Source organism: Ochotona princeps, chromosome 1 (genome assembly GCF_030435755.1).
Source record: "Ochotona princeps isolate mOchPri1 chromosome 1, mOchPri1.hap1, whole genome shotgun sequence".
In the NCBI taxonomy this organism is placed as follows: domain Eukaryota; kingdom Metazoa; phylum Chordata; class Mammalia; order Lagomorpha; family Ochotonidae; genus Ochotona; species Ochotona princeps.
This window is the reverse complement of record NC_080832.1, coordinates 1509607-1528590: the sequence shown is the minus strand read 5'-3', so window position 1 is coordinate 1528590 and position 18984 is coordinate 1509607. Positions and strand designations below refer to the sequence as shown.

Sequence of the window (18984 nt, the reverse complement as noted above, 5' to 3'; positions counted from 1 at the left end):
GGGATCCAAGGAGAGCGTTAACCAAAGGCTTGCCAACACCACAGGTATAAAAGTGACTGTGTGTGCCACCTGGCTCCACAGTGACCCATAGGCAAGCCAGGGAAATTTCTAGCACACCAACACAAGGATCCAAGGAGGCCTCAACACGGACTGGCACTGTGTCCCAGAAGGCTTCAGTGGCTGAGGCCACAAGCATTCAGAGCTCAGCTAGAAGCGTCCTCCTGCAGGACGCATTCCAGAAGCAAACAGTAGACTTCTTATGAAGACTGTCCCCAGGGACAGGACAGAGGTACACGGGCACTGTCCTCTAAGAACAGAGGGACACGGGCACTGTCCTCTAAGGAAGGACAGAGGGACACGGGCACTGTCCTCTAAGGACAGGACTTAGGGACACGAGCACTATCCTCTGAGGACAGAGGGACACGGGCACTGTCCTCTAAGGACAGGACAGAGGGACACGGGCACTGTCCTCTAAGGACAGAGGGACACGGGCACATGTTCTCTGTTCCCTTTGGACTGTTCACTTTCCAGTTCCACATATGCGGCATTCCTCCTTGTTTCCAGCTCTCTGGTCCCCTCCTGGGCTCTGCCCTCCCCCCTGCCGTAGTGCCCTCTCTGGTCTCTGCCCTCTGCCCTCCCCCTGCCCTAGTGCCCTCTCTGGTCCCCTCCTGGGCTCTGCCCTCCCCCTGCAGTACTGCCCTCTGGCACCCAGATGTTGGTGCTGACCAGGCCTGACCTACTTTCCTCATTTACTATCCTTGGGGAGTTCAGAGCCACAGGGGCCCGTTCCATGTGTGTGGCTGTGAGATGGTCCTGGTCGGCCGCCCTTCCCTCCATAGCAGGGGTGATAATGTCCTCCGTACATCTCCCTGTCCTCCAACCCCATCCCAACAGAGCAGTCTCCACCAAGCGCCATGAATGGAACCCAGTCATCCAGATCTGAGCAAATCTCTGTGTTCCTGGACAAGAGCGAGAGTGGCAAACCTTGGGATGCACCGCGTTTTGTAGCATCCTGTTTGCAGAGGAATCTTGGCTAAATTCCTCCCAGCAGGCCCCAAAACCACCAGGGCGTGAGGCAACGGTGTTCTTCGACCTAGGATCTGCCAGGGACATCTGGTGGGCAATGTCCGTTTATTGTAAAGCCAGCACAAACTTATATAGACTAGGAAAGCGGAGCACAGAAGGGCATCTCCCAACAGTCCCCCCGACTCCTGCCAATCTACGTCACCGTAATTGACTAGAAGGCATTCCTGTCCCTTTAGACCATCCAGTCATGTCCACCCGCATGGCGGAGCAGTGCCTCGGGTCAAGGGCAGGTAAGCTGTGAGTGAGTTGTGCCCACCAGGGAGCAGGCCAAGGTCCAGGGGTGATCTGCTGATGAGCAAGGGCCATGGGCAGGGCCTGTGTAAGGATGGGGGAGGCCTTGCCACGGCTGTGGGCGGCACCCAAAACTCCAGCTGACCTCTGAGACCTGGACGAGGGCTTTGTTGTGCTGCTAACTGAACTTTCCAGTACTTTCAGGGTGTGTGTGTGTGTGTGTGTGTGTGTGTGTGTGTCCCATTTCACAGACGGGGAAAGTTGAGGTTGCTCTTGTGGTTTGTCACAGGCTGCAGAGCGAGGTGAGATGGAGCAGCCTGCTGGCCCCTGAGTCCCTGCCCAGTGACCTGAGATCCTGGCTAGATCTTGGTGCGTGAGTGGAAGCAGAGGCAGCCGGAGGATCTGCCCATACTCACCGAGGCCAGGGCTGGGTCTGGCATGACCTGGGGGCTGGTGCCCACCCTGGGAGGGCCAGGCCGATCAGAGTGGAGGGCTCCTCCCAGGGGTCACCCAGGGGCTTAGGGCACAGACCCATTCCAAGGCTCCACTGGGGTTTTCCAGGGGTGACCCCAGATGGCACAGCCCTGGGGTGACAGCCATCTGGGGGGCTTAGGACTGGACACCCAGAGCCTCGCTGCCCCTGCAGGCCCGGGGTGCTGGTGGAGAGGCTTGCAGGAAGAACTCAGCCCTCCACGTCTCTGGAGTGGGCCTCAGGCCTGCTGGAGGTCTGCATGATGAGCATGGGAGAGGAATGTGTCATCACATACCCAGAGGGTGGGGGATGCTGTTGCCATGGAGACCAGTGCAGGAGGTGTAGCTTTGACAATTCATGCTTTTGGACAGGGGGAGCTGAGAGCTAGGAGAGTGGGTATGACAGAGAGGGTGTCCCCTGGGGATTCTGTTCAGCCTTCCACACCTTTCCCCCAGCTGCGGCTTCCTCAGGGCCCTGAGAATGAAAGGGAGAAAAGAGAATGAAGACAGGCATTGCTGAGGGAAGCCTGGCCTGGGCAGGGGCACACGGCAGTCCCGAGCCCAGTGGAGAGGCTCGGACCTGGCAGCAGCACAGGTAACTTGTGTGCCCAGGTTCATAAAGAGGGTTGAGCCCCTGTCCCGTCACTTGTGCCAACAGCTGAGTGTCCATTGCTAGTGGCCCTGGGACCTGGGTTGTGCCTGTTCTGTGGAGGTCATGTGGTCAGCCTGCCCTCTGCACACAGATGTGGGGAGAGCCTCCGGCTTCAGTAAGGCGGGCGACCCTGTCACTGAGTCTGCAGGTGGGGCTGGGAGATCCTGCCAGGATTCTGAGGCTGCCCCGTCCACGCCATGTCCAGCTCTGCCCAGCACGGCCAGCACGCTTGCTTCTCCACCCAGGCAGGAGACCCCGGGGTCTGCCTGACCAGGGCACTACAAGGAGCCCATATCTGGGTAGAATTTGAACTTGGACCCTCCCACAGTGAGACCAGGAAACAGACCACTTCCCTCAGCAGGAGGGGAACCTGGCTCTGCCGTGACGTGTGCACACGTGTGTCCTGCAGCGATGCGCTCATGCGTGCAAATCACAGCTCTGACCTGTGAGTGCTTCACCCGCACGAGCGCCAGAGACCGCGGGCTGCCCCTTTAAGACAGGAGTCCGTTTAGAATGGCCCAGACTTCTGCAGGGTAGGACTCCGCAGCCCAGGTGAGCAGGGGACCAGGCAGGAGGAATGGGTGTGGGCCACGGTGCCACGTGGTCGGCTGGGGTGGCTGTGGTGAGGCAGGTGGGGCCTTCTCTCACTGCGGGGAGGGGGCTTGAGGGGGCTTGAGGGGAAGGGTGTTCTCTGAGATGTGACCCCTGGCCCTCCCAGGGACCCAGCGGGACCCAGGCCTTGGCCATGAGCCCCCTGGGACCCTGACGTCAGGAGACATGTGCCATGGGACCTGTGGGAATCCATGCCCAGCTCAGGCCATGAGTGTGCTGCGGGTCCCTGCCACTCCGGGCCATCCTTCCGCTTGGCCAGTCCTGGGCTGGGCAGCGTGAGCAGCCCAGGGTGAGATGGGGTCCACCCCACACCTCTGGCTGGGCACAGGACTCTGTGACCATTTTTCCAGATAGGACACCGAGAGGTTACATGGAGGCTGGGGAGCTAGCAGAGGTGGGTGGCACGGAGGACCGCAGCCGGGCAGCAGGGCCCAACCCCAAGGCACCAGCTGCCACAGTCCGGCTGCCCAGGAGAGACAGCCAGGCCCAGGAGATGAGGGTGAGCTGCGCTGAGGCCCTGCCTCTGTCCTCAGGGGCTGCCAGGCTGCTGGCTGGTGAGCTTTGCTGGGCGGGTGGGCAGGGCTGGAGGGCTGACGCTGCCCAGCATCATGACCTCAGTCCCCGTGGCAGCTCCTGCAGCAGCAAGTGGCCAGGCTGCAGCGGCAGCTCCAACAGCATGAGTGGCGGTGGTCGGCGGTGGTCAGCCAGCTCCAGGGCCAGGTGGACGTGCTGGGGAGGCAGAACCTCTGGCTGTGGAGTGAGCTGACGGCTGCCCGGAGGCAGCAGCCAGAAGGCCACAGGGACCTCACGGGATGCCCGTGGGACCATCCGGTACCAAAGTGTTCTTTAGCGCACGCTCCCTGGGCGGGGCCCCCTCCCCCGGATGCAGTGACTGCAGCGGTCATGGCCACGGGGGTGGTGCTGGGCTCGCTCCTCGTGCACTCATGACCAGGCATGTGTGGCACACAGATCCTGTGAACACTGGGTATGTGCCCTGGGGTTAAACTGAAGGATGGAGCAGCCCTGACACTGGGGTCACTCCGAGTGACGGACACAGTGCCCACGGGTTCCACCTGCTCTGGGGACCCGCCCCCCCTATCAACAGCCCAAGACTGGCCTGTAGCATCTCCCTTGTTCTGGAGCATTCCATTGCTGCCCAATGAACTTTGCATTTACCCGGCGGCCCCTACCGCCCGGCTCTGTCAGAGCGTCCCAGAGCTGGGCCTGCACTGCGTCACCCGCCAGGTATCAGACTCCTCCTGTGGGAAAAAAACACTGGCAGCTGAAGAGGAAATGACACCGAGGCGCTGGGACAGTGGCAGCCATGGCACCACGGTCTTGGAGCAGAAGCAATCACAGCCAAGCTTGGCCCCAGTCACGGTGAGCCCGGGAACTCACACTTCATGGGGGGCAGTGGCAGGTCTGCAGCTCCGCCCCAGAGGGCACTGCTCCTCCTCGGAGCGCAGGGACACCACATCCCCACACAGGCGCCCAGGCCTGGGGCAGAGTCCACTTCCTGTTGGCAGTGTTCCTGGGGGCACACGCGGTGGGGGTGACCACGCGGGGAACCGTCGCCATGTTTAGGGTCTGTTGATGCAGGTGGACATGCTTTGAGCTGTCTGCTGGTTTTCTTTCTGACAGGCAGAGGGAGATGGAGGGAGAGAGAGGGAGAGAGAGGGGGAGAGAGAGAGGGAGAAGGGGGAGAGAGAGAGGGAGGGGGGGAGGGAGAGAGGGGGAGGGAGAGAGAGAGAGAGAGAAGGGGGAGGGAGAGAGAGAAGTGAGAGAGAGAGAGGGAGAGAGAGAAGTGAGAGAGAGAGAGGGAGAGAGAGAGAGATGGAGGGAGAGAGAGAGAGAGAGAGGGAGAGGGGGGAGGGAGAGAGAGAGAACATGAGAGATGGAGAGAGAAAGTGAGTGAGAGGGGGGGGGAGGGAGAGAGAGGGACAGACAGGGAGAGGATGGGAGGGCGAGGGGCTCTGGTGCCTTTGAGATGTGTCCTCCTGTGTTTCTGTATTCCACGGGATTAACTGGGTGTCTATTGTGTCATCGGCTAGCTCTCGTGTGGTCCAGTGAGAGAACAGTGGCTCACACACGTCAGAGCCATCAACATTTAGATGTAGGGCTGGCACCATGGTGCTGTGGGCTAAGCCTCTGCCTGCATCTCCGACGGGCACTGGTTCGAATCCTGGCTGCTCCAGTTCCAATCCAGCTCCCCGCTAAGGCTCCTGGGAGACCTGGAAGAAGCTCCTGGCTTCGGACAGGTCCAGCCCCAGCCGCTGCAGTCACCAGGGAGGGCAGCAACAGATGGGCACTTCGTAGTTCTGCCTTTCCAATAAAGGAATCTTTGAGAGGCTGTCCCTTCCATGCTCTGAGGGCGTGCGTTGCCAGGACAGTGTGATGCTGTGATCTGGATCACAGGATGGTCCTGAATGCAGACCGATGGCCGCTGGTCCTTCCAGCCAGCGGATCTGAAGGCAGGAGTCCACCCTGGGACTGGAGAGAAGGACGGCTTTGTGTCCCAGTGCTCAGCGGAAGAGCTGCCCCCTGGTGGATGGCAGGATGGCTGGTCCCCAGTACTTGGATGGGAGGTCTGCCCCCTGGCAGAGGGGTCGGGTGCCATGGCCAGGTGACCTTACACAGGGGCTGCCCCACTGTGGACAGAGCCATGTCTCAGATATAATTGTTCGCGCAGATTGCAAATTGAATATTCTCAAACGCACCTAGAATTGCAAAAAATATATAAAAATATTGCTTTGCCGTATTCTGCCTTTTCCCCTTTTTTCTTTAAACAGCTTTTTATTTTAATTTAGTTACCTTGAAAGTCAAAATTAATGTTGGGAGAGGGGTTGAGGAGAGAGAGAGAGAGAGAGAGAGAGAGAGAGAGAGAGAAAATCTTCCACCCATTACTTCACTTTCCAAATGACTGCAATGGACAGTGTTAAGTCGGTCTGAAGCCAGGAGCCAGGAACCTCCCTTGGGCCATCCTCCATTGTTTTCCCAGGCCCTAAACGGGGAGCTAGATGGGAAGTGGAGCAGCCAGGACAGGAACTGGTGGCTCCAGCACTGCAGGCAGCAGCTTTGCCCACCATACCACAGCGCCAGCTCCTGTGTGTTTTTCAATTGTGTGTCTCACACTACCGAGCTCAGCCTGTGGGCAAGGTTGCTGAAGACCCAGACAGCTGTCACAGGCTCTGTGTCCCCAGGCCTGGGCTGTGCTGGGAGGGCAGGAGGGCAGTGACGTGTGAGTCTCTGACTGATGTACTCTCAGGTGCCTGACGCGTGCTCCCGAGGACCACAAACACTACCTGGCAGGAGATGGGCGGCGCCAGCTCGTGGGGAGGACAGGCCAAGAGCTGGCCAGCCAGGTCAGTTGGTAGACAGTGACCCTGCCCTGCGACGTGCCTTCCTGGCTCTGGAGCGGGCTTCGTGGACATGGCCCACACTCAGCACACGGCTCCCTCCCTGCCTAGCTGTGCTGCTGCTCTCAGTTCCCCGTTGGCATAGCATGGGGCACCTCTCGTCCCTGCACTCCTGTGGGTGTCCACTCCCCACCGGACCTACAGCACCTGCACCCTCCAGAGTCCCTGATGGGCCCCAACCCACTCCTCCTGTTGACCGCAAGTCACCCGCACCATGCTGGCCTTTGATCCCCGTGTGTGGCCCGGGCAGCATCAGCACCTTCAGGCCAGGTCAGTGCCTTGTCCACTGCAGCACTCACACACACACACACACACACACACACACACACACACACACACACACAATCTACTTGGTGGGCCGTGTGGCTCCTAGGGCGCCTGCAAGGCTGCTGGACGCTCGCAGAGTGAACCCCTGACCAACCAGCAGATGCCTTTCAGCAGCCGCTGTGCCCTGTAGTCCAGCTGCCTTTCAGCAGCCACTGTGCCCGGTAGTCCAGCTGCTCTGCTCTTTCAGGGACGTCGGGGCCCCAGGATGGACTGGCCACCAGCGTCCCCCCCGATGGACCCACCCGTTCCTCCCCAGACCCTGGCGAGCCGCAGGTGAGCAGGCTGAGCTGCAGGGCAGTGGGTTTGGGGCAGGCACAGCTGGCACTTCCTAAGCTTCCAGCGCTCACGGCAAGCAGGGGCGCCGGCAGAGGTTCCTACTCTGGCTGGACCCCACCTGAGCCAGAAACGTCCCTCGTGGCGCCACGGGATGGCCTACGAGTTCCCCAGATCCAAGCTCGCTCTCTTGTTCAGTTGAGAACTCTCTGGCAGAGAGAGAGGAGCCAAAGGCAGGTTAGCAAATGACCTCCAAGCCGAGCCAGCAGTGCGTGGCCACTGCCCGGAGAGAGCAGGGAACGGCATCCCCTCGCCGGCATCCTGGGATGGGGCGGCCACAGCAGCAGGGCCAGTGCCCTGGTGTTTCGTCTAGGTTTTCTTTCGGGGGGACTCAGGGCGTGAGGCTCCCCTCAGAGCCACACAGCTGAGGGTTGGCGTGACTCTGGAGCCGGGTCCAGCACACAAGCGGGGCTCAGTGGTTGTGCAGGGCAAGCCCCGTGTGGCCACCAGCAGGTGCAGCCATTTGTGGGCACTTGGGAAAGTGTGTGGAAAACAGCCTAGGGAGGCGAGCACCTGTGCTCCCACGCACCGTGGTCTTCCTGACACATGCTGTCCACGGCCTCTCGGACACATAGTTCATGCCTCTGTCTCTTGCACCCAAGCAAGCTGCTCCTGGGCTCTCCTCTTCTGCCCAGGCCCCAGTGTGCTGCCCGTGACGGCCCCGCGGGTCTGCCGTGGCTGCAGGACATTCCTGCGCAGGCAGCGGCGTCCTGAGAGGCGCAGCGCCCCACAGATACAACCCCAGGAAGGCGGGGATGCCAGCCACCAGACAGCCAGGTCGGGACCCTGATCCCTGCGATGAGGGCGAAGCGGAAAACATGCCTGTTACAGGCCCAGCACCTCTTGTCCTGTCTGCCTCAGCCCTGAGGCCCACGCCTGGTCCCGAGCAGCTCAGCAGGGATTGGAAGCCGCAGTAGCTGCGGGGGCCACACGGAGCACCATGCAGACCCCGAGGACGGGGAGGCTCCGCTGCACATGCTTCTCTGCACACCTCATTCCTGCCCCAGCCGTGGATGCCTGGCCCCGCCCCTGCACTCGTCAGATTTGAGGATGACGACAAGATGCCTGAGGCAGCCAGTGTCAGAGAGCAGGGTTGACTCTGCTGCTGGTTGCGGGGGTTCACAGCCTGAGGGCAGGGCCCCATCAGTTCTCAGCTCTTCTCATGGCAGCTGAGCAAGGGAGTGTGTTCTGTCTCTCTGGTCTGTGGTGAGGCCGCCAGGACTCCGTCAGGAGGCTGTGCTGAGCGACCCTGACGGAGTCCTGCCCCATCTAACTAAGTGTCCCACCCCTGGGGGCGTGGCTCAGCTGTGCAAACAGCCAGCAGGTGGTGTGCGCTGGAGTCCCCTGGCTGACTGCTGGGGCCCGCGTCCCCTGGCTGCTGGGCCCATGTCCCCTGGCTGGCTGCTGGGGCCCATGTCCCCTGGCTGCTGGGGCCCGAGTCCCCTGGCTGCTGGGCTCATGTCCCCTGGCTGCTGGGGCCCGAGTCCCCTGGCTGCTGGGCCCTGTGCCTGCATAGCCGGCTTCCACTGCAGTTTCCCTGTGGTAAGTTTGGTGTTCTGCCCACGGGCAGGGGCAGCAGGGGGTGTAGCTACGGAAATCGCACCACTCTCGTGGTTTCCAGGGATTCACGGGAGATCCCCAAGATCGCCATCAGGCTCTCTTTCTTGGGTGACTTACACAGGTGTCTTTGGTGTGAATTCCCGGCTTAGCGGCATGCATGCTGAGGGTCCCCACCCTCTGGGGCACGGCAGCATGGGCTGTGGGCCCAGGCAAGGGGCAGAGAGGAAAGAACCGGAGCACTGCTGCAGATCCTTGGGCCCAGATGAGCTGCAACCAGTGGCCAAGACAATGTGGACGGTGGCAAATGGGTCTGGCAAATTAGACCTGGGTGGGGACAGACCACGGGCCTCTCCCGTCCTACCCAGCAGCGTCAGACGGGAGACTGGGAGCCCACTGAGGCAACCCTGGTGTGTGTTTTCATGGAAATAACACAGCCGATGCCTGCAGTGCCATGCCAGCAGCAGGCAAACAGGAAACGGATCGGAAAGAAAATAAACAATGAGGCGGCAGGGAGCAGCTCTCACTGGGAGCATCGTGTGTGCCCGCAGGGGGAGCAGACCCTGGGCGACGGCCGGACAGTCATCACCTTCCCCAGCGGGACGCAGAAGGAGGTCAGCGCCGACAGGAAGTCCATCACCATCCGGTTTTTCAACGGAGACATAAAGAAGATCAAGCCAGACCAGAGAGTGGTGCGCACCTGAGACCTGCCTGCAGGGTCATGGGAGCCACTGGGGCAAGAGGAGCAGCCACGCACACCAGGGGCACAGGCAGAGAGATGGCCTAAGGCAGGGCCCACCTGCACACACCCCAGGGGCACGGGCAGAAAGATGGCCTAGGACAGGGCCCGCCAGCACACACCCCAGGGGCACGGGCAGAGAGATGGCCTAGGACAGGGCCCGCCTGCACACACCCCAGGGGCACGGGCAGACCCCAGGCCTAGAATAGGGCCCACCCATGCACAGCTCAGTGGGGCAGCCAGAGCCCAGCCTTAGGACAGGCTCACCTGCGCACACCACAGGGGCATGGGCAGAGCCCAGGCCTAGCACAGCGCCCACACGCGCACACCAGAGCCCAGGCGTAGGACTGGACATACCTCTGTGCACGACCTCTCCCACTCCAGGGTGCCTCCTTCAGTTCCCTAGGCCTCAAGACCTTGGGCCAACCTCCTGCTCGGACATCTCACTACTCTGCTGAGTCATGAGTCAGGCCTGTCTCTGGATGTGTGGAACGCAGTTCAAATGGCGAAAAACTGAAAACACAGCTCAACCATCAAACATCTCCCTCCTAACACAGTTCCCACACACCTGTCCCTCTGTAACTCCTCCCACACACCTGTCCCTCTGTAATTCCTCCTCGCACACACGTGTCCCTCTGTAACTCCTCCTCCCACACACCTGTCCCTCTGTAACTCCTCCTCCCACACACCTGTCCCTCTGTAACTCCTCCCACACACCTGTTCCTCTGTAACTCCTCCTCCACACCTGTCCCTCTGTAACTCCTCCTCCACACACCTGTCCCTCTGTAACTCCTCCCACACTCCAGGTGCTCTCTTGCTTTTTTTCACACTCATAGCCCTGTCCTGTGAACTAAGAGTGTCAGCACCCTTGAGAACTTCCTGAGGCACAGTGAGGGACAGTGAGGCACAATGAATGACAGTGAGGGGCAGTGAGGCACAGTGAGGGACAATGAGGGCCAGTGAGGCACAGTGAGACAGTGAGGGACAGTGAGGGACAGTGAGGGACAGTGAGGCACAGTGAGGGACAATGAGGGCCAGTGAGGCACAGTGAGACAGTGAGGGACAGTGAGGGACAGTGAGGGACAGTGAGGCACAGTGAGGCACAGTGAGACAGTGAGGGACAGTGAGGCACAGTGAGGGACAGTGAGGCACAGTGAGGGACAGTGAGGCACAGTGAGGGACAGTGACAGTGAGGGACAGTGAATGACAGTGAGGCACAGTGAGGCACAGTGAGGCACAGTGAGGCACAGTGAGGGACAGGGACAGTGAGTGACAGTGAGGCACGGTGAGGCACAGTGAGGCACAGTGAATGACAGTGAGGCACAGTGAGGGACAGTGAGGCACAGTGAGTGACAGTGAGTGACAGTGAGGCACAGTGAGGGACAGTGAGCCACAGTGAGGCACAGTGAATCACAGTGAGGGACAGTGAGGCAGTGAGGCACAGTGAGGGACAGTGAGGGTCAGAGAGGCACAGTGAGACAGTGAGGGACAGTGAGGGACAGTGAGGGACAGTGAGTGACAGTGAGGCACAGTGAGGCACAGTGAGGCACAGTGAGGCACAGTGAGTGACAGTGAATGGCACTGAGGCACAGTGAGGGACAGGGAGGCACAGTGAGGGACAGTGAGTGACAGTGAGGCACAGTGAGGCACAGTGAGGCACAGTGAATGACAGTGAGGCACAGTGAGGGACAGTGAGGGACAGTGAGGCACAGTGAGGCACAGTGAGGCACAGTGAGGGACAGGGACAGTGAGGCACAGTGAATGACAGTGAGGCACAGTGAGGCACAGTGAGGCACAGTGAATGACAGTGAGGCACAGTGAGGCACAGTGAGTGACAGTGAGTGACAGTGAGGCACAGTGAGTGACAGTGAGGCACAGTGAGGCACAGTGAGGTACAGTGAGGGACAGTGAGGGACAGTGAGGCACAGTGAGGCTCTGTCCTGGGTCTGATGATGAGTTTGGAGTGTTTTCTGCGCCGTCTCAGGCCGCTGTCAGAAGTGGGTTTCATTGTCTGGGACTGTGGAGCATACTCCTATTCTGGCTGCTACTCGGCAGTGCGACCCCTGGCCCTTTCTCATTGCCTGGAGTTCATTATGGGGTGCAGCCTCTTGTGATTCCTTCCTGGGGTGACCCAGCGAGCAGGCATGCCCTGCCCTACCCTGCTCTCTCATACCCTCAGGTTTACTACTATGCTCAGGCACAGACGACCCACACCACCTACCCCAGCGGAGAGCAGGTGGTGCAGTTCCCCAACAAGCAAACAGGTGAGAGTCCACTCAGGGAGCCTGGTGGCTCAGCACAGATTGGGGCTGACATCATGTGGCATGGCTTATGTTTCTACATGGTATGGTTGACATCATGTGGCGTGACTCATGTTTCCACGTGGTATGGCTGACATCATGTGGCGTGGCTTATGTTTCCATGTGGTATGGCATCATTGCTCTCACAGAGTGGCCAGGTTTAGTCCTGGGGCCTCTGGGGAGACTCGTCTAACTTGCTGTACGTGTTCCCTCCCTGCCTGGAGTCCCACTTCCTGCCTGCTCCCCCTGTGTCCTCACACAGACGCTCAGCATCTGTCCCCAGCAAGGGGAGGCTCAGCAGTCAGTGCGTCAGCCACGTGAGGACAGGTACCTCTACAGCAGACCCCAAACAGTGCTTAGCTCACGTGGCTCTCTTCTCCCTGCCCCAATGGTCGTGTGTGCGCGTGCGTGCGCTACAGGATAGCAGCAAGAATGGTTAAGCCCGAGGTCTTTACGAAACAAACGGACCTTGCTGCTGTGGGTGCGTGTGGAACAGGCCTGCCTGGAGCCGGCCTTGGGTGTTGGACCTTCCCCATCACATCCTAGTGTTCTTTGAGATGCTGCCAATGCCTGCCACCCGCCCCTGAGCCAAGGGCTTAACATGGAGCAGTATGGTTACTGAGCACGGCCTGGCCTGTGCACCTCCAGGTGCGCTGAGCAGTGCGTCTGCGGGGTAGCCCTGTGGCTTGGCCTTCTTGTCCGTAGCCACACGGGCGTTCAGTAGCCGCAGCCCCTTGCAACGTGTCAGAAGTGGGTGGGGTGTCCTCATTTTCAGAACAAAGAGGTGAAAACTGAGCAGATGCTGGGCTGTCCCACCCAGCATCTGTGAGCACGTGGGGTCTCCTGGATGTCTCTCTGGGTTCCCAGTAGCTGTGAGCACGTGGGGTCTCCTGGATGTCCCTCTGGGTTCCCAGTAGCTGTGAGCACGTGGGGTCTCCTGGATGTCTCTCTGGGTTCCCAGTAGCTGTGAGCACGTGGGGTTTCCTGGATGTCTCTCTGGGTTCCCAGTAGCTGTGAGCATGTGGGGTCTCCTGGATGTCTCTCTGGGTTCCCAGTAGCTGTGAGCATGTGGGGTCTCCTGGATTTCTCTCTGGGTTCCCAGTAGCTGTGAGCACGTGAGGTCTCCTGGATGTCTCTCTGGGTTCCCAGTATGTAAAGGCTTCTCATGTCTTCAGGAAAAGCAGAGACCCACCCGGCATGGGGTGCTGACTGCAGGCCTGAGGTGGAGCGCATGGCCGGGGCAGAGCAGGCTCAGGGGCCGTGCCCCATGTCTCCTGGGGTGACAGGGCAGCCGGTGCCCTGGGAAGCCAAGCTGTCACCATGTGCAGGGGGGGATGGACATGGGTGTCTTTAATTTGCTTAATCTGAACAGTGGAGCAGTTTTCCATGCGCTCGTTACACCCCAAGTGCCTGTGGCAGCTTTCCTGAGCATGGCAGGCCCTCGCTCCCGACGGCTGGCATGGGGCATCCACCCCTGGCTCTGTGTTCGCTTCGTTAGGTCCAAAAGCTCCCCGAACCACGGACAGACAGGTTCCACATGCAGCAATGCAAGGGCCAAGAAACTTTATTGCTAGCTCGAGCTGGGGTCCGAGTCTCATCCATCACAGTAGAGTCTTGACGAGGACCCCGCTGGTCTCCTCGGACTCTTTTTATGCCCTCCTAGTCACGCACAACACGTCTCCAGCAAGCATTCTTATCTTGGTCCCGTATAACTCGTACCGGTGTAGGCCACGTCCCGTGCAACCCGTGCCAGTGCAGAACACATTCTGCCTGCAGACGTGCGGATGCCCCGATGGGCCCATCTCCAAGGTCGCTGCCTCTGCCCACTCCATCACTCTGAGGAAAATGCAACTTTGAAGTGAAGTGACTCTTAGGCCTACTCCCCGACCTGAGGCCTAGCATGGCGTCAGTCCTGCTCTTCATGCAGCAAAGCCAGGCAACGGTCGCAGAAGCCAAACATAGCGGTTATGCTGACAGTTAAGAAACTCCCTTGTCACTGCTGTTAAGAGTAAGTCCCTGCCACCCAGCCTTGTACCCCAACTCCACAGCTGCAGTCAGGGGCCCTACTGCCTGTGCCCACAGCAATTGAGTTCTCAGTTGTGGCCTGCAGGTGAAGGAAGTCCAGATGCAGGGCCCAGGGGAGAGGCAGGTGTGGCCCGCAGGTGATGGAATGCAGATCCTGGGCCTAGGGGAGAGGCTGGTGTGGCCTGCAGGTGATGGAATGTAGATCCTGGGTCCAGGGGAGAGGCTGGTGTGGCCTGCAGGTGATGGGCCCAGGGGAGAGGCAGGTGTGGCCTGCAGGTGATGGGCCCAGGGGAGAGGCAGGTGTGGCCCGCAGGTGATGGGCCCAGGGGAGAGGCAGGTGTGGCCTGCAGGTGATGGGCCCAGGGGAGAGGCTGGTGAGGCTTGTGGCCGCCCTTGCCCAGCAGGAGGCTCTTCTGGGATTACAGCCTCTGAGGGTGTCCCCTTCTTGCCTGGCCTTGGCCTGATTCTTAGGCCCAGGCCTTGGTGGAGCCATACAAGGGGAGTTTCTTAGGCACTGAGATTGGCCAATGGAAGCAGCTTTAGAGCCCCATCTGCTTGGCACAGCCTCTGTGCACCCTCCCCTGCAGCTCACGCTGTGAGCATTGGGGTGCTCTCAGGGGGTTGGGGTGGGCTCCTGTGTCCTCCATTCCAATGTTGCCAGCACAGGCTCTGACTCGGGAAGGGCACCACCTCCCATGATGGCTGCTGGCCTCAGGCCACTCACCGGATTTTGGCCTTGGGGTCTTTTAGCCCCTGTTTTATGGGCCATGGTGAGAGTTATTTTTCTTACTTGCTAAGCCTGTCCAGTCAGCTGGCCAGCTTAACAAGCACAGATGTGGACTCAAGGCCCATTGTTTGCTGGTGTGCTGGATTTTGATATTCCCAGAAAATCATCCAGTCTGAAGTCGGAGCTAAGGCATAAAGGTGGTTTATTCAGGTTAGCCTAGACCTCCCAGTAGGGCCGGGTGGGGGAGGGGCAGGCGCAGCCGAGACTGCTGCAGGATCCGCAGGGAGGACAAAAGAGAAAGAGAGAGAGAACCCCCGGATGAACGGCACAGGGGTTCTTATCCATTTCAGGCTATTAATTATACAGTCATGATTTAGCAGGCTTCTATTGGTGAGTTTGAAGCAAGCAACTTTCAAAAGGTACAAATCGATGAGCTATAGGGCAGTGGATCTTATCAAACACCAGATACCTCCTTCCTGACGAGTGGTCTGCCTACGTGACCCTCCAGGTGTCCTGCCAGGTGTCACGTAGACAGGCCTGGAGTTCACACAGCCCCCAGCCAAGCCATTAAGGCAGAATCACAAAAGCAGAAAACACCTAGGCTCTTCACCCCCAGCTCAGCTTCTACCGAGTCAGGGACACCCTCCCGAGATGCCTCAGTCGGGACCCTCTGTGCCGTGGCCCTGCAGTCCCGCAGGCAGGGGCTCCTGCTTGCTCCGTGCTCACGTGGGTGCTGCATCCAGGGCTGATGTGCCTGCATGGCTCTGATGTTGCTCTGACGTCACTGACATGGCTCTGAAACAACTCCCTGTCCGTTGTTCCTTAGAGACGCTGTACCCCGATGGCTCCAAGGAGATAGTGTTTCCAGACGGGACCGTGAAACGCCTCAGGGACGGTCACGAGGAAACCCTGTTTCCTGATGGGACCACTGTTCAAGTGAGCAGGTCAGCAATGCAAGGGCCCACGGAGGCCAGGCCAGCAGCAGCATCTGCCTTCCATGTGGGGACCCAGGAACCTGAGTGTGGCTGCCCGGAGGCGGTGGGAATGCTCCCCACCCTAGCAGGGGACCACAGTGCTAACCCCTGCCTCTGCAGTGACCCCTGCCTCTGCAGTGACCCCTCCCTCTGCAGTGACCCCTTCCCTCTGCAGTGACCCCTCCCTCTGCAGTGACCCCTACCTCTGCAGTGACCCCTTCCCTCTGCAGTGACCCCTCCCTCTGCAGTGATCCCTCCCTCTGCAGTGACCCCTTCCCTCTGCAGTGACCCCTTCCCTCTGCAGTGACCCCTGCCTCTGCAGTGACCCCTTCCCTCGGCAGTGACCCCTTCCTCTGCAGTGACCCCTCCCTCTGCAGTGACCCCTCCCTCTGCAGTGACCCCTCCCTCTGCAGTGACCCCTTCCCTCTGCAGTGACCCCTTCCCTCGGCAGTGACCCCTTCCCTCTGCAGTGACCCCTCCCTCTGCAGTGACCCCTTCCCTCGGCAGTGACCCCTCCCTCTGCAGTGACCCTTCCCTCTGCAGTGACCCTTCCCTCGGCAGTGACCCCTTCCCTCTGCAGTGACCCCTGCCTCTGCAGTGACCCCTCCCTCTGCAGTGACCCCTCCCTCTGCAGTGACCCCTTCCCTCTGCAGTGACCCCTCCCTCTGCAGTGACCCCTTCCCTCTGCAGTGACCCCTCCCTCTGCAGAGACTCCCTCCCTCTGCGAGGACCCCCTCCCTCTGCAGGGTCCCCTCCCTCTGTGCAGCCTTGGCCTGTCCCATACATGTCATCCTGTGCTAACACCAGTGTTCTCTGTGTTCCCACACAGCCATCACATGGGTCTCAAGATTGGCCCAGCCCCAGCCCTGGCTCTCCACTCCTGGCCTCCACTCCATTGTGCCTGTAACTGCTGATGCTCCTACCTGTGACCTGGCCATGAGCCTGGGTACTGGCTGCCAGCTTCGGTTACACGCCCTCGGTGCTGGCTGTGGCTGGTCCTCTAACCAGCTGTTTCCCTGCAGGAATGGTGACAGGACTGTCCTGCTCAGCAATGGGCAGAGGGAGATCCACACGGCACAGTTCAAGAGGCGGCAATTCCCCGATGGCACGGTGAAGACCGTGTACTGCAATGGCTGCCAGGAGACCAAGTTTGCATCTGGGAGGGTGAGGGTCAAAGACAAGACTGGACGTACCATCCTGGACCACAAGTAGTACATGGATGCCGCCTGGTGCCCAAGCCCCTGTACGTGTGTGGCCAGAGCAGGGGGGATTCTGGTGCTGACCGCCTTGGGGACTCTGGAGCCACCCTCCCTCCCCCGAGCTTAGGATTCTGCTTTGCACTGGAAGAGGGGAGGGATACTGCACCCTGACTAGGAAGATGCTCAGGACAGGAGCTGATTGTAAAGCCCTGTCCCCACTCCGCATTGAATCAGCTCTGCCATGTGAAGGCTTGGGACAGGGGTGTGGTAAGGATACTGTGACACTAGCTCAGAGCTCCGTCCCCCAGCTGCAGGGGTGGATACAGAGGGCAGGGATCTTGTGACTAGCTCAGAGCTCCGTCCCCCAGCTGCAGGGGTGGATACAGGGGGCAGGGATCCTGTGACTAGCTCAGAGCTCCATCCCCCGGCTGCAGGGGTGTGGCAGGGATCCTGTGACTAGCTCAGAGCTCCATCCCCCAGCTGCAGAGGTGGATACAGGGGGCAAGGATCTTGCAATTAGTTCAAAGCTTGGTCCCTCAGCTGTTCGTGTCTGAGCGTGTCCCTCAAGGATCCCTGCATCCCAGCACATGTGCCTATGCTCGATGAACAAGGAGGAGACCCCAGGATTGGGCAGTGACCCCAGGGGTCCCACCCTGGTCAGGGGGTGGCATAGTATCTGGCCTGGTGCTGCCCAGCGAGAGCTTGACAGCTTTAAACTTTTCCTCCCTTGTCTTCCAGGTCTCTTAGAAAATACAAACACAAATTTGCAGCCACAGAACTTTGGTATTAAAAGGTATAGAAGGTCCCAAGACACAAAAGAGGAGCCATTTCTCAAACACGTGTTCGAGAGCAGCAGACATGGCCATAGCAGTGCCGTGATGTGCTGTGCTGCTCAGCACGGAGCAGTCCTAAGGAGAGCTCAGGAATAATGCACTTTCTGGGCTTTGTAGGGGAAAAAAATCTAGACATTTCCCGAAGTGGCTCTGGACAGGGGTCTGTTCTGTTTTGATAAATGCACGAGAGTGGTGGGTTTGCTCGTAGGAACCACATGTCCCTGCAGACCAGATTAAGGCTGGAAAGCTGCTCTGGACCCAGCAGACGGTGGACTGACTCTGGCCTTGGTTGTGCTGAATTGGCTTATCCTGATAATCCAAGGAGATAAGAAGCTGGCCAAGGATGAAGGGCTCTCAGCGGCAGGAGGGAGGGGCCGGCTGGTCTGAGAGCCAACCTCAGGCACAAGTGGCTTACCTGGCCACCCTCCACCAGGTGGCTGCGTGCTGCGCAGCTCTGTGCGGTGTGCAGGGCATGGCCTCCATGACACACGTAACAGCTGTATTTCAGCTTTTCTCAGCCACATGCACTCATGTCTCCGGGCCCAGGCAGGGTCAGAGGTCATCACGGGTGCTCAGGCTGCTGTGGCTTCACGTAGGATCAGTGACAGAGAGCTGAGGACTAAGAGAGAGCAAATACCTCAGAGCAGAGAGTCGCCCATCTTAGGAAGGGAAAGCGATGCATGGGTGCAGCAAGGGGAGTGGGTGGTGATGGAGCGGGTGGTGTTGGAGCGGGTGGTGATGGAGCGGGTGGTGATGGAGCGGGTGGTGATGGAGCGGGTGGTGTTGGAGCGGGTGGTGATGGAGCGGGTGGTGATGGAGCGGGTGGGTGGTGATGGAGCGGGTGGTGATGGAGCGGGTGGTGATGGAGCGGGTGGGTGGTGTTGGAGCGGGTGGTGATGGAGCGGGTGGTGATGGAGCGGGTGGTGATGGAGCGGGTGGTATTGGAGCGGGTGGTATTGGAGCGGGTGGTGATGGAGCGGGTGGTGATGGAGCGGGTGGTGTTGGAGCGGGTGGGTGGTGATGGAGCGGGTGGTGATGGAGCGGGTGGTATTGGAGCGGGTGGTGATGGAGCAGGTGGTATTGGAGCGGGTGGTGATGGAGCGGGTGGTATTGGAGCGGGTGGTGATGGAGCGGGTGGTGATGGAGCGGGTGGTGATGGAGCGGGTGGTGATGGAGCGGGTGGGTGGTGATGGAGCGGGTGGTGATGGAGCGGGTGGTGATGGAGCGGGTGGTGATGGAGCGGGTGGTGATGGAGCGGGTGGTATTGGAGCGGGTGGTGATGGAGCGGGTGGTGATGGAGCGGGTGGTGATGGAGCGGGTGGTGTTGGAGCGGGTGGTGATGGAGCGGGTGGTGTTGGAGCGGGTGGTGATAGAGCGGGTGGTGATGGAGCGGGTGGTGTTGGAGCGGGTGGTGATGGAGCGGGTGGTATTGGAGCGGGTGGTGATGGAGCGGGTGGTGACTGGCATAGATGATTTGTGTATCTGTGTATGGTGGGTGACAT

General features: G+C 59.9%; 1 protein-coding gene across 1 annotated transcript; it reads left to right on the top strand.

Moving 5' to 3' along the window:
• Positions 1–6682: 6682 nt before the first annotated feature.
• On the top strand, positions 6683–17454 carry LOC131480971 (centromere protein J-like). Its single transcript, XM_058667553.1, has 7 exons — positions 6683–6701; positions 6983–7068; positions 9237–9377; positions 11604–11688; positions 15303–15420; positions 16473–16693; positions 17388–17454. Exons 1-6 carry the CDS (start codon positions 6683–6685, stop codon positions 16660–16662), a joined length of 639 nt encoding a protein of 212 aa, XP_058523536.1. The 3' UTR covers positions 16663–16693; positions 17388–17454.
• The last annotated feature ends 1530 nt before the right edge of the window (positions 17455–18984 follow it).

Bases quoted from the DNA above. Each gene is read 5' to 3' on its own strand.
- LOC131480971 (XM_058667553.1), top strand. The intron at 9,378-11,603 runs GTGCGCACCTGA...TCATACCCTCAG, and splicing joins TCAAGCCAGACCAGAGAGTG to GTTTACTACTATGCTCAGGC. The intron at 15,421-16,472 runs GTCAGCAATGCA...GTTTCCCTGCAG, and splicing joins ACCACTGTTCAAGTGAGCAG to GAATGGTGACAGGACTGTCC.